The sequence below is a fragment of the Salvelinus fontinalis genome, chromosome 6 (assembly GCF_029448725.1).
Source record: "Salvelinus fontinalis isolate EN_2023a chromosome 6, ASM2944872v1, whole genome shotgun sequence".
Classification (NCBI taxonomy): Eukaryota; Metazoa; Chordata; class Actinopteri; order Salmoniformes; family Salmonidae; genus Salvelinus; species Salvelinus fontinalis.
In genome coordinates, this window is record NC_074670.1 from 50,582,344 (window position 1) to 50,594,454 (window position 12,111).

General features: G+C 48.9%; 1 protein-coding gene across 9 annotated transcripts in view; it reads right to left on the minus strand.

The window, feature by feature from the left end:
• The window catches only part of LOC129858031 (phospholipid-transporting ATPase 11C-like), a 92,069-nt gene that overhangs the window by 22,251 nt on the left and 57,707 nt on the right, over window positions 1–12,111 (minus strand). For all 9 annotated transcript variants that reach the window (XM_055926911.1, XM_055926907.1, XM_055926904.1 and 6 more), the window contains exons 4-6: window positions 2,685–2,765; window positions 1,938–2,045; window positions 1,332–1,460 (exon numbers count right to left, since the gene is read on the minus strand). In XM_055926911.1, coding sequence (XP_055782886.1) covers window positions 1,332–1,460; window positions 1,938–2,045; window positions 2,685–2,765 — 318 coding nt within the window. The remainder of the gene's footprint in view (window positions 1–1,331; window positions 1,461–1,937; window positions 2,046–2,684; window positions 2,766–12,111) is intronic.

Sequence of the window (12,111 nt, forward strand, 5' to 3'; positions counted from 1 at the left end):
AGAGAGAGAGAGAGAGAGAGAGAGAGAGAGAGAGAGAGAGAGAGAGAGAGAGAGAGAGAGAGAGAGAGAGAGAGAGAGAGAGAGAGAAAGTGAGTGAGTGCTGACTATTTCAGGTCATCACTGCAACACACACACATACATACATACACGGACGCACGTAGTCACGCACACTAAGACACGTCGACGGGGCTGTAGTGGAGTGGGTGGAGAGCTTTAAGTTCCTCGGTGTCCACATCCCTAAGAAATTATCATGGTCCACACAGTTGTGACGAGGGCACAACGACACCTCTTCCCTCTCAGGAGGCTGCAAAGATTTGGCATGGGCCCTCACATCCTCAAAACGTTCTACAGCTGCACCATCGGAAGCATCTTTACTGGCCGTGTCACCGCTTGGTACAGAAACTGGCATCCGACCGCAAGGCACTACAGAGGGTAGTGCGTACGGCCCAGTACATCACTGGGGCCGAACTCCCTGCCATCCAGCACGCCTATACCAGGCGGTGACAGAGGAAGGCCCTCAAACTGTTAAAGACTACAGCCACAGACCATGCTCTCTGCTACTGCACTGCAAGCGGTACCAGTGCACCAAGTCTAGAAGTAACAGGACCCTGATCAGTTTCTACCCAAGCCGTAAGACTGCTCTGAACAAGACTGCTAATCAGAGGTCTACCCGGATTACGTGCATTGACCCCGTTCTGCAATGGCTATATACACACACTGGACTCTACCCACAGTGACTGCCGCATTCTCTCTCTCGCTCTGCTCTTGTTTTGCTTAAAAGGATGTCGGTGGGCGGAACTGGGAAGGTCATCAGTAAAAATGGAACACACCTGGGACTCTCTCCACAGAGACAGACTGTTTTTGGTTGTGGCATGTTGGGGCTTTTGTGTTCATTTGTTTTGGTACCTCTCAACACCCCTCATTATCACCAGCTATGCACATCCACTCACACTACCGACTACACACACATTTTTACTTGGATATAGTTTACTTTATTTCATAAATATGTTTGTTATTTATCTCCTCTTTGTTACGGGCCATTTTCGTAACACCACACATACTGACACCGACGCTCCAACATACACTTTCACATACGCTGAGACATACGCTGTCCATAATCGATTTCCATTTTCTACTCTGCATTGTTGGAAATGTACCCATAATTAAAAATGTCACTGTTCGTCTACACCTGTTGTTTACAAAGCACGTGACAAATGCCTGGATTTGGAAGAGGAGAGGGAGTGATGGCAGATTGAAAGCGATGTCATGCCCCCACAGACAGCACATCTCAATGGCACCATGACACTGGTGTTACTGTGGCAGCACTCCACCTTATGGTTGGACTCCCCGTCCAGACTGGCCGTGGTGACAAAGCAGGTGTCGTCCTCCCGGCTGGACTGCAGCAGGATGAGGTCACAGGGAAAGGTCTCATCCTCCACCACCTCCACCACATCCCCGACCTAGTGGAACATAGAACACACGTAAGGAACGTAGAGGCGAGGCCCATCCCAAATCCACCAATAGTCCCCTGTGCACATGTGAAGGTCTGAGAGGATTGGTTTGGTATAAGCAATGGTGAAACTTCCACTGACCTAGCCTACGAGGGCAAGGTGGAGCCGTCACCAAATTGCTTATACCTGTCAAATCCATGCAGATCTACACAGTTCCAATGTGCATAGGGAGGTCAAGAGGTCAATTTGGGATTGGGGCATAAAAGCATTGTAAATCTATACGACTGAAATACCTGGGCCATAAAAGCATTGTAAATCTATACATGACTGAAATACCATCCACTTTCCTTCATTCTGCATTACCTACTTGGGATTACCATACGGTACAGTGCAGCAACACTACCTCTCCTTCCCCTCCACCCCGCCCCGCGTCCCCACGGGGATATTTATTTCCAGGGGACTTGGCGCAGCTTGCTGAAAAGGTACCTTGATCTTCTCGCTCTCCTTGCGTGCTCTCCGGCCGTCCTCCAGCACCGTCACCAGGTACTTATTCACCTCATTGTCTGCCTTGTGCCGCAGCCAGTCCTCATAGCCCTGAGAGAGGTGGAGGACGGCAGGGAGAGAGAGCGACACACACATCTTTTTAGTACGGAACTGACTGCAGGTCTGTGTTCACCTCGCCCAGTCTACAGAGAGCCTCCCCTGGTGTCCCGCTTCAAAGCCTGGATAAAAAGGAAGCAGCATCGCTAGCTGCCATCAATGTGTCCCATATAGGAAGTACACCAACCATTGTGCATTTCAAAAAGCCCTAGCAGCAGGCCACCAGAAAAGCCAATCCCTAAAACAATACATCTAAAAGGCTGGAACACAGCTGCAGCAGACAAAGAGACAATATACTAGAGACTGTCACACCATTTGGTCATGTTCTCCAGACAACCGGCATTGACCCGGCATTACTTTGGCTGTGACAAAAAAAACAACAAAGCATTTGAAACGATTCAATATTTCACCCCGCCAAAATATACACATATAAAGGGAAAGGTATTTAATGAAAAACCGTGGAAGAGAGGCAGTGGAGAGATGCATAGAGGGGCTATAAAGGGGACCATAGAAATATAATTTGTAGAATGTGAAAAGCCCCTTTAGAATGGGTATGTCCATTCTAGTAATTGTTATATTTCTAAGGTGGGGGGGGGGCAGTGAATTCAAAATGGCGACAGTGTCATGTCTTACCTGTTTAATGGCTGTTACTGTGATGACGAAGAACAATGGCAGGCCACTAGTGACTGGGCTGGTGGGGGTGTCTACAATCACCTGTAGAAAAGAATACCAGACACTTTACAGACTGTACCATTCATATAATAAAGCCTTATGATCAGACAAGATACTTTCTACTAATAGGTCTAATAACGCTTTGTTTTTTAAAATCAAAACAACCAATTGCAAAAATCACATCCTCCCCGCTGATTGGAGGACCTCAAGCAGGTATACTGTGCATGTGTGTATTCCAACCTTCAGATAACCACAGATCAACCCGTCTTTCACAGTAAATCATCATTCTACCACTATTGACTAATCGCAAATGGTAGCCAATCTACTCAGATTATTAGTGATTATCTCGTCTACAACGTAGTTAGGAGACTGCCTCAGGAGTGGTGCAGTGAAAGAGTCATTTCCAAGGCCATTTCTTAGACGAGAATACATTGTACGGAGAAAAAAAAATTACATTGGACAGGTTACAACAGATTCTTCGAGCACACGGGTGGGGCACTCCCGCATAAATACAGGTTGTAGTGTATGTCGGCCTGAGTATACGCATGCGCGCACACGTGTGTGTGTGTGTGCTAGTCTCGGCTCCACAGCACCTAATCTCTCCTCTCTCCGTCCAACAGAGAGACATGGAGACATTTTGTACCGAGACAGTATGAGAAGAACCCAAGCAGCTTGGACCTGCAGGACACCTAATTAAGTGGGCCAGGGCCACAGTGGTATTTAATCTAAAACCACACGGGGGGCTGGTTCCTGCTGCCTGCCTGGTGCTGATGCCAACAGAACACGGAGCAGGCCCTCTCCTGCTGGGCTGCTGAGAGCCGTGCTGGACTGCAGGCCAGGGGCAGTACAGAAATCTTGTGTGTTTGCGTGCGCGTACAGGAATCTGGCCACTAATGAGCCTAGAGACCAAGAGCGAGAGGGAGCCTACACAGGCCCAGTAAGGTAATCCCAAACAACTAGCGGCTCAGGAGCACAGAGACAAAAGCTTGACCCGCAAAAACAGCCCCCAACAACACGCAGCCATTGTGTAATTGTGTGTGTTCCCTCTTAATGCTGTCACAAGGCGGATTTACCCCCGCTCCCCTGATCCTGCAGCACGCCAGAGGCTTTCAGCCTCTGAGCAAGTGGCGCTTGTTACGGAACACACACACAGTTGTGCACACACGCGTATTTGGCATTCAGAGCATGAGCTGTACAAGATGTCAGATATGTATCAGCTGAGGCAGGAGATGTGTTGTGAGCCCTCTCTCAGGTGTTTCCCTGCTCACCTGTGAGAGGACTGACAATGAGGAAGTGAAAGAGAACTCGCTGCTCCCTCAGCAACACATCCTTCCGCGCACACACACAGACACACAGGCAGTGTACTGCGCACTAAAGCATTTGAGTGCCGACTGCTGTGATTACAGTTAATAATTCAATTAGAAGGCCGAAATGGACTGGTGCACATTGAACCTTCAGCCAGAATGCCGAATCAGGGAAAACAGACTCTCCATTGTTTCTTTCCCTGGGAGTCAGTGGCAGAAAGGAGGGAGAATGTGAGAGTGAAACCGTCCTCTCCTGTAGCTCCAAGTGTTCCCAGCCAGAAATAGAGGCAGCGAGAAGACTTTCATATAATGTGTGGAGCTGGGTGGACCCAGGTGGCAGGTCTCAGTGTTAGAGACTCCTCAGTGGACCAGCCGGTTGCCTCGGGTGATTCAGGAGCAGGAGTTCTATTGAATACATCTCCCCTCTCCTGGCCCAGCCCGGACCCTCTCCACCCTCAGCAAGTCTATGCAGCTGTAACTAATGCTGCCCCCCAGGCAGGTGATAGATGTTGGTGGGAGCGGTCGAAAGTGCATGTCGTTTTTCGATTTAATAAATTGATAAAAGCCCATCTGGAGGTAGGGAGTGGGGCTAGACGTGGCCAGTCCAGGACGATTAAAGATATTAAAAAAGAGTGACTGGCTGTATTGCAGCTGAAAGTGCCCGGGGATGTACGTCCCCAACACAGTCAGTCCCACCCGACCGCAAGGCATGATTTAGTTCGCACTACAATACTGCAGAGAGTGGCCACTCCTCAAGTTTTGATACACCCTTACCTCCATATACACACACACACACACACACACACACAGCACCAAAACCCAAACCTAGTCATTAAATAGGAACGAGCATTCTGGAGGACTCCTCCACCGAACTGACGGGTCGGTTAGATCTCTGACACTGATAAAGAGCCCTACATCTGAACAGGGAAGAAGTGTGTCAGAGTGAGTGACAGTCCCTCGGGTCCCAGGGCAGGGGAGGCAGGGGCCCTCTCTCCATCCATCTCTCCAACCCCGCTCCCATTCCATCAGGAGGCAGGCAGCAAAGGCATGCAGAGCTATTTATAGGACAGTGGTGTTTTTTAAATGCATTATTTATTTATTTATTTTAAAAATCAGGGAGCCAGAGTCTGTTTGAGGCTCTCATAAGTACAGGAGGGCTTCCTGGCTGCTTAACTTCTTATGGCTGGGGGGCAGTATTGAGTAGCTTGGATGAATAAGGTGCCCAGAGTAAACTGCCTGCTACTCAGGCCCAGAAGCTAAGATATGCATAGTATTAGTAGATTCGGATAGAAAACACTCTGAAGTTTCTAAAACTGTTTAAATGATGTCTGTGAGTGTAACAAAGCTCATATGGAAGGCAAAAACCTGAGAAAAAAATCCAACCCGGAAGTGGGAAATCTGAGGTTTGTAGGTTTAAGTCTTTGCCTATACAATATACAGTGTAAAATGGTCTGATTGCACTTCCTAAGGCTTCCACTAGATGTCAACAGTCTTTAGAACCTTGTTTCAGGCTTCTACTGTGAAGGGGGAAAGAATAAGAGCTGTTTGAGTAAGAGGTCTGGCAGAATGCCATGAGCTCAGTCAGGCACACGCCTGTGAGAGTTAGCTGCGTTCCTTTTACTTTCTAAAGACAAAGGAATTGTCCGTTTGGAATATTATTGAAGATTTGTTAAAAACATCCTAAAGATTGATTCTATCCATCGTGTGACATGTTTCTACGAACTGTAATATAACTTTTTTTTTAACTTTGCCTGGACTGTGCCTGCGCCTCATGAATTTGGATTTTTGAACTAAACGCGCAAACAAAAAGGAGGTATTTGGATATAAATGATAGACTTTATCGAACAAAACAAACATTTGTGGAATTGAGATTCCTGGGAGTGCATTCTGATGAAGATCAAAGGTAAGTGAATATTTATAATGCTATTTCTGACTTCTGTTGACTCCACAACATTGCGGGTATCTGTATGGCTTGTTTTGGCGCCTGAGCACTGTACTCAGATTATTGCATGGTGTGCTTTCTCCATAAAGCTTTTTTTATTATTTTATTTTTAATCTGACAGCGGTTGCATTAACCTTTCTAGGACACACGTTCCACTAGCAGAACCCCCCCCCCCCCCCCAACATTCCGCTGAAAATGCAGCGCTGAAAATTCTAAAATATATTTTAGAAATATTTAACTTTCACACATTAACAAGTCCAATACAGCAAATGAAAGATTAACAAGATGTTTATCTACCCATCGTGTCCGATTTCTTTTTTTAACATATATTTATATTAGATCACCACCAAATCCAAAAAACACACAGCCATTTTTCCCAGCCAAAGATAGTCACAAAAGCAGAAAGAGATAAAATGAATCACTAACCTTTGATAATCTTCATCAGATGACACTCATAGGACATCATGTTACACAATACATTTATGTTTTGTTCGATAATGTGCATATCCACAAAACTCGGTTTTACATTGGCACCATGTTCAGAAATCCCTCTAAAATCTCCGGAGTAATTACAGAGAGCCACGTCAAATAAAATAAATACTCATCATAAACTTTGATGAAACATACATGTTTTACATATAATTAAAGATACACTTGTTCTTAATGCAACCTCTGTCAGATTTTTTTTTTTACTTTAGGAAAAAGCATACCATGCAATAATCTGAGACGGCGCTCAGAAATACACAACATTTCTCCGCCATGTTGGAGTCAACAGAAATACGAAATTACATCAAATATTCCCTTACCTTTGATGATCTTTCATCAGAATGCAGTGCCAGGAATCCTAGTTGTTTTTTTCGATTATGTCCATTACTAGTGTCCAATTAGCTACTTTTGCTAGCACGTTTAGTTCACATGTCCAAACGCTGGCGCCGGTCCAGGCAAACTCGGACGAAAACTTCAAAAAGTTATATTCCAGGTCGAATAAACTGGTCAAATTAAGTAGAGAATCAATCTTCAGGATGTTGTTATCATATATCCAATAACGTTCCAACTGGAGCATATGTTTTTGTCTACAGAGTAATGGAACACATGGCCATATCATGACTAGCGCGCGTGACCAGGAACTAGAATTCTGCCAGACCACTGACTCAAATAGCTGCCATCCGGCCCCACATCACACTAGAGGCTTCATTCTACTGACTGTTGACATCTAGTGGAAGGCATGGGAAGTGCGAACAGATCCATATCTTACTGGGAATTGAATAGGCGATGACTTTAACATCAACCAGCCCCAGAATTTCCACTTCCTGTTTGGAAGTTTGCCTGCCATATGAGTTCTTTTATACTCACAGACATAATTCAAACAGGTTTAGAAACTTCAGTGTTTTCTATCCAATAGTAATAATAATATGCATATATTAGCATCTGGGACAGAGTAGGAGGCAGTTCACTATGGGCACCAATTCATCCAAAAGTGAAAATGCTGCCCCCTATCCCTAAAAAGTTAAGGAGAAGTGTATCTATAATTCCATGCATAACACTTGTATATTTTATCAATGTTTATTATGAGTATTTCTGTAAATTGATGCGGCTCTCTGCAAAATCACCAGATGTTTTGGAAGCAAAACATTAATGAACATAACGCGCCAATGTAAACTGAGATTTTTGGATATAAATATGAACTTTATTGAAAAATTGTATAACATGAAGTCCTATGATTATCATATTATGAAGATCAAAGGTTAGTGATTCATTTTATCTCCATTTCTGCATTTTGTGACACCTCTTTGGCTGGAAAAATGGCTGTGTTTCTGTGACTAGGTGCTGACCTAACATAATCGAATGGTATGCTTTCGTCGTAAAGCCTTTTTGAGCCACTGTGGTGGGATTAACAACAAGTTTATCTTTAAAATGGTGTATAATGCTTGTATGTTTGAGGAATTTTAATTATGAGATTTCTGTTGTTTGAAGTTGGCGCCCTGCACTTTCACTGGCTGTTGTCATATCGATCCCGTTAACTTCTTATGGCTGAAATACGGTTAAGTCAGCAGCGCAGAGAGATAGAAAATCAGTAACGGGGAGAGAGACTTACTAAAAGAGCGAGATTTACTGATTGTCATGGAGAGAGAGAGAGAGAGAGACTTCTTGCCGAGAGCGAGAGACTTGCCGAGAGCGAGAGAGAGAGACACACACTCGCGACCGGGGCAGGTTTCTCCCTAGTCCACTTGCAGTCTGTGCTGACAGCGACACACTGCCGTGCGACATGACGCAGGCACGCGCGCGCGAGACACACACTCGCCGAGAGAGAGAGACACACACACACACACTCGCCGAGAGAGAGCGAGAGAGACACTTGCCGAGAGAGACAGACTCTCTCTCTCTCTCTCGGCGAGTGTGTGAGAGAGAGACAGACACACACACACACACACGCCGAGAGAGAGAGAGACAGACACACACACACACACACACACACACACACTCGCCGAGAGAGAGAGAGACACCCTCGCCGAGAGAGAGAGAGAGAGACACCCTCGCCGAGAGAGAGAGAGAGAGACACCCTCGCCGAGAGAGAGAGACCCTCGCCGAGAGAGAGAGACCCTCGCCGAGAGAGACACCCTCGCCGAGAGAGAGAGAGACACCCTCGCCGAGAGAGAGAGAGAGACCCTCGCCGAGAGAGAGAGACCCTCGCCGAGAGAGAGAGACCCTCGCCGAGAGAGAGAGACCCTCGCCGAGAGAGAGAGACCCTCGCCGAGAGAGAGAGACCCTCGCCGAGAGAGAGAGACCCTCGCCGAGAGAGAGAGACCCTCGCCGAGAGAGAGAGACCCTCGCCGAGAGAGAGAGACACACACTCGCCGAGAGAGAGAGACACACACTCGCCGAGAGAGAGAGAGACACACACTCGCCGAGAGAGAGAGAGACACACACTCGCCGAGAGAGAGAGAGACACACACTCGCCGAGAGAGAGAGAGACACACACTCGCCGAGAGAGAGAGAGACACACACTCGCCGAGAGAGAGAGAGACACACACTCGCCGAGAGAGAGAGAGAGAGAGAGAGAGAGAGAGAGAGACACACACTCGCCGAGAGAGAGAGAGAGAGACACACACTCGCCGAGAGAGAGAGAGAGAGAGAGACACACACTCGCGACCGGGGCAGGTTTCTCCCTAGTCCACTTGCAGTCTGTGCTGACAGCGACACACTGCCGTGCGACATGACGCAGGCACGCGCGCGCGAGACACACACTCGCCGAGAGAGAGAGACACACACACACACACTCGCCGAGAGAGAGCGAGAGAGACACTTGCCGAGAGAGACAGACTCTCTCTCTCTCTCTCGGCGAGTGTGTGAGAGAGAGACAGACACACACACACACACACGCCGAGAGAGAGAGAGACAGACACACACACACACACACACACACACACTCGCCGAGAGAGAGAGAGACACCCTCGCCGAGAGAGAGAGAGAGAGACACCCTCGCCGAGAGAGAGAGACCCTCGCCGAGAGAGAGAGAGAGACCCTCGCCGAGAGAGAGAGACCCTCGCCGAGAGAGAGAGACCCTCGCCGAGAGAGAGAGACCCTCGCCGAGAGAGAGAGACCCTCGCCGAGAGAGAGAGACCCTCGCCGAGAGAGAGAGACCCTCGCCGAGAGAGAGAGACCCTCGCCGAGAGAGAGAGACCCTCGCCGAGAGAGAGAGACACACACTCGCCGAGAGAGAGAGAGACACACACTCGCCGAGAGAGAGAGAGACACACTCGCCGAGAGAGAGAGAGACACACACTCGCCGAGAGAGAGAGAGACACACACTCGCCGAGAGAGAGAGAGAGAGAGAGAGAGAGAGAGAGAGACACACACTCGCCGAGAGAGAGAGAGAGAGAGAGAGAGAGAGAGAGACACACACTCGCCGAGAGAGAGAGAGAGAGACACACACTCGCCGAGAGAGAGAGAGAGAGAGAGAGAGACACACACTCGCCGAGAGAGAGAGAGAGAGAGAGACACACTCGCCGAGAGAGAGAGAGAGAGAGAGAGACACACACTCGCCGAGAGAGAGAGAGAGAGACACACACTCGCCGAGAGAGAGAGAGAGAAACACAGTCGCCGAGAGAGAGAGAGAGACACACACTCGCCGAGAGAGAGAGAGACACTCGCCGAGAGAGAGACACTCGCCGAGAGAGAGAGACACTCGCCGAGAGAGAGAGAGAGACACACTCGCCGGGAGAGAGAGAGAGAGAGAGAGACACACTCGCCGAGAGAGACAGACACACACTCGCCGAGAGAGAGAGACAGACACACACTCGCCGAGAGAGAGAGAGGGACAGACACACACACACACACACACACACACACTCGCCGAGAGAGAGAGACACACTTGCCGAGAGAGAGAGAGAGAGAAAGAGACACACTCGCCGAGAGAGAGAGACACACACTCGCCGAGAGAGAGAGACACACTCGCCGAGAGAGAGAGAGAGAGAGAGAGACACACTCGCCGAGAGAGAGAGACACTCGCCGAGAGAGAGAAAGAGACACTTGCCGAGAGAGAGAGAGAGAGAGAGAGAGAGAGAGACACACACTTGCCGAGAGAGAGAGAGAGAGACACACACTTGCCGAGAGAGAGAGGACACACTTGCCGAGAGAGAGAGACGACACTTGCCGAGGAGAGAGAGACACACTTGCCGAGAGAGAGAGACACACTTGCCGAGAGAGAGAGACACACTTGCCGAGAGAGAGAGACACACTTGCCGAGAGAGAGAGACACACTTGCCGAGAGAGAGAGACACACTTGCCGAGAGAGAGAGACACACTTGCCGAGAGAGAGAGAGACACACTTGCCGAGAGAGAGAGAGACACACTTGCCGAGAGAGAGAGAGACACACTTGCCGAGAGAGAGAGAGAGACACACTTGCCGAGAGAGAGAGAGAGAGAGAGACACTTGCCGAGAGAGAGAGAGAGAGAGAGAGACACTTGCCGAGAGAGAGAGAGAGACACTTGCCGAGAGAGAGAGAGAGAGAGAGAGAGACACTTGCCGAGAGAGAGAGAGAGAGAGAGAGACACTTGCCGAGAGAGAGAGAGAGAGAGACAAACTTGCCGAGAGAGAGAGAGAGAGACACTTGCCGAGAGAGAGAGAGAGACACACTTGCCGAGAGAGAGAGAGAGAGACAAACTTGCCGAGAGAGAGAGAGAGAGAGACACACTTGCCGAGAGAGAGAGAGACTTGCCGAGAGAGAGAGAGACTTGCCGAGAGAGAGAGAGACTTGCCGAGAGAGAGAGACACTTGCCGAGAGAGAGAGACACTTGCCGAGAGAGAGAGACACTTGCCGAGAGAGAGAGACACTTGCCGAGAGAGAGAGAGAGAGAGACACTTGCCGAGAGAGAGAGAGAGACAAACTTGCCGAGAGAGAGAGAGAGAGACACTTGCCGAGAGAGAGAGAGAGACACACTTGCCGAGAGAGAGAGAGAGAGACAAACTTGCCGAGAGAGAGAGAGAGAGAGACACACTTGCCGAGAGAGAGAGAGACTTGCCGAGAGAGAGAGAGACTTGCCGAGAGAGAGAGATTGCCGAGCGAGAGGGACTTGCCGAGAGAGAGAGACACTTGCCGAGAGAGAGAGACACTTGCCGAGAGAGAGAGACACTTGCCGAGAGAGAGAGACACTTGCCGAGAGAGAGAGAGAGAGACACTTGCCGAGAGAGAGAGAGAGAGACACTTGCCGAGAGAGAGAGAGAGACACACTTGCCAAGAGAGAGAGAGACACACTTGCCAAGAGAGAGAGAGACACACTTGCCGAGAGAGAGAGAGAGACACACTTGCCGAGAGAGAGAGAGAGACACACTTGCCGAGAGAGAGAGAGAGACACACTTGCCGAGAGAGAGAGAGAGACACACTTGCCGAGAGAGAGAGAGAGGACACACTTGCCGAGAGAGAGAGAGAGAGACACACTTGCCGAGAGAGAGAGAGAGTAGACACTTGCCGAGAGAGAGAGAGAGAGAGAGAGACACTTGCCGAGAGAGAGAGAGAGAGACACTGCCGAGAGAGAGAGAGAGAAGAGAGAGAGAGAGAGAGAGAGAGAGAGAGACACTTGCCGAGAGAGAGAGACGAGGAGAGTGAGGACACTTGCCGAGAGAGAGAGAGGAGAGAGACCA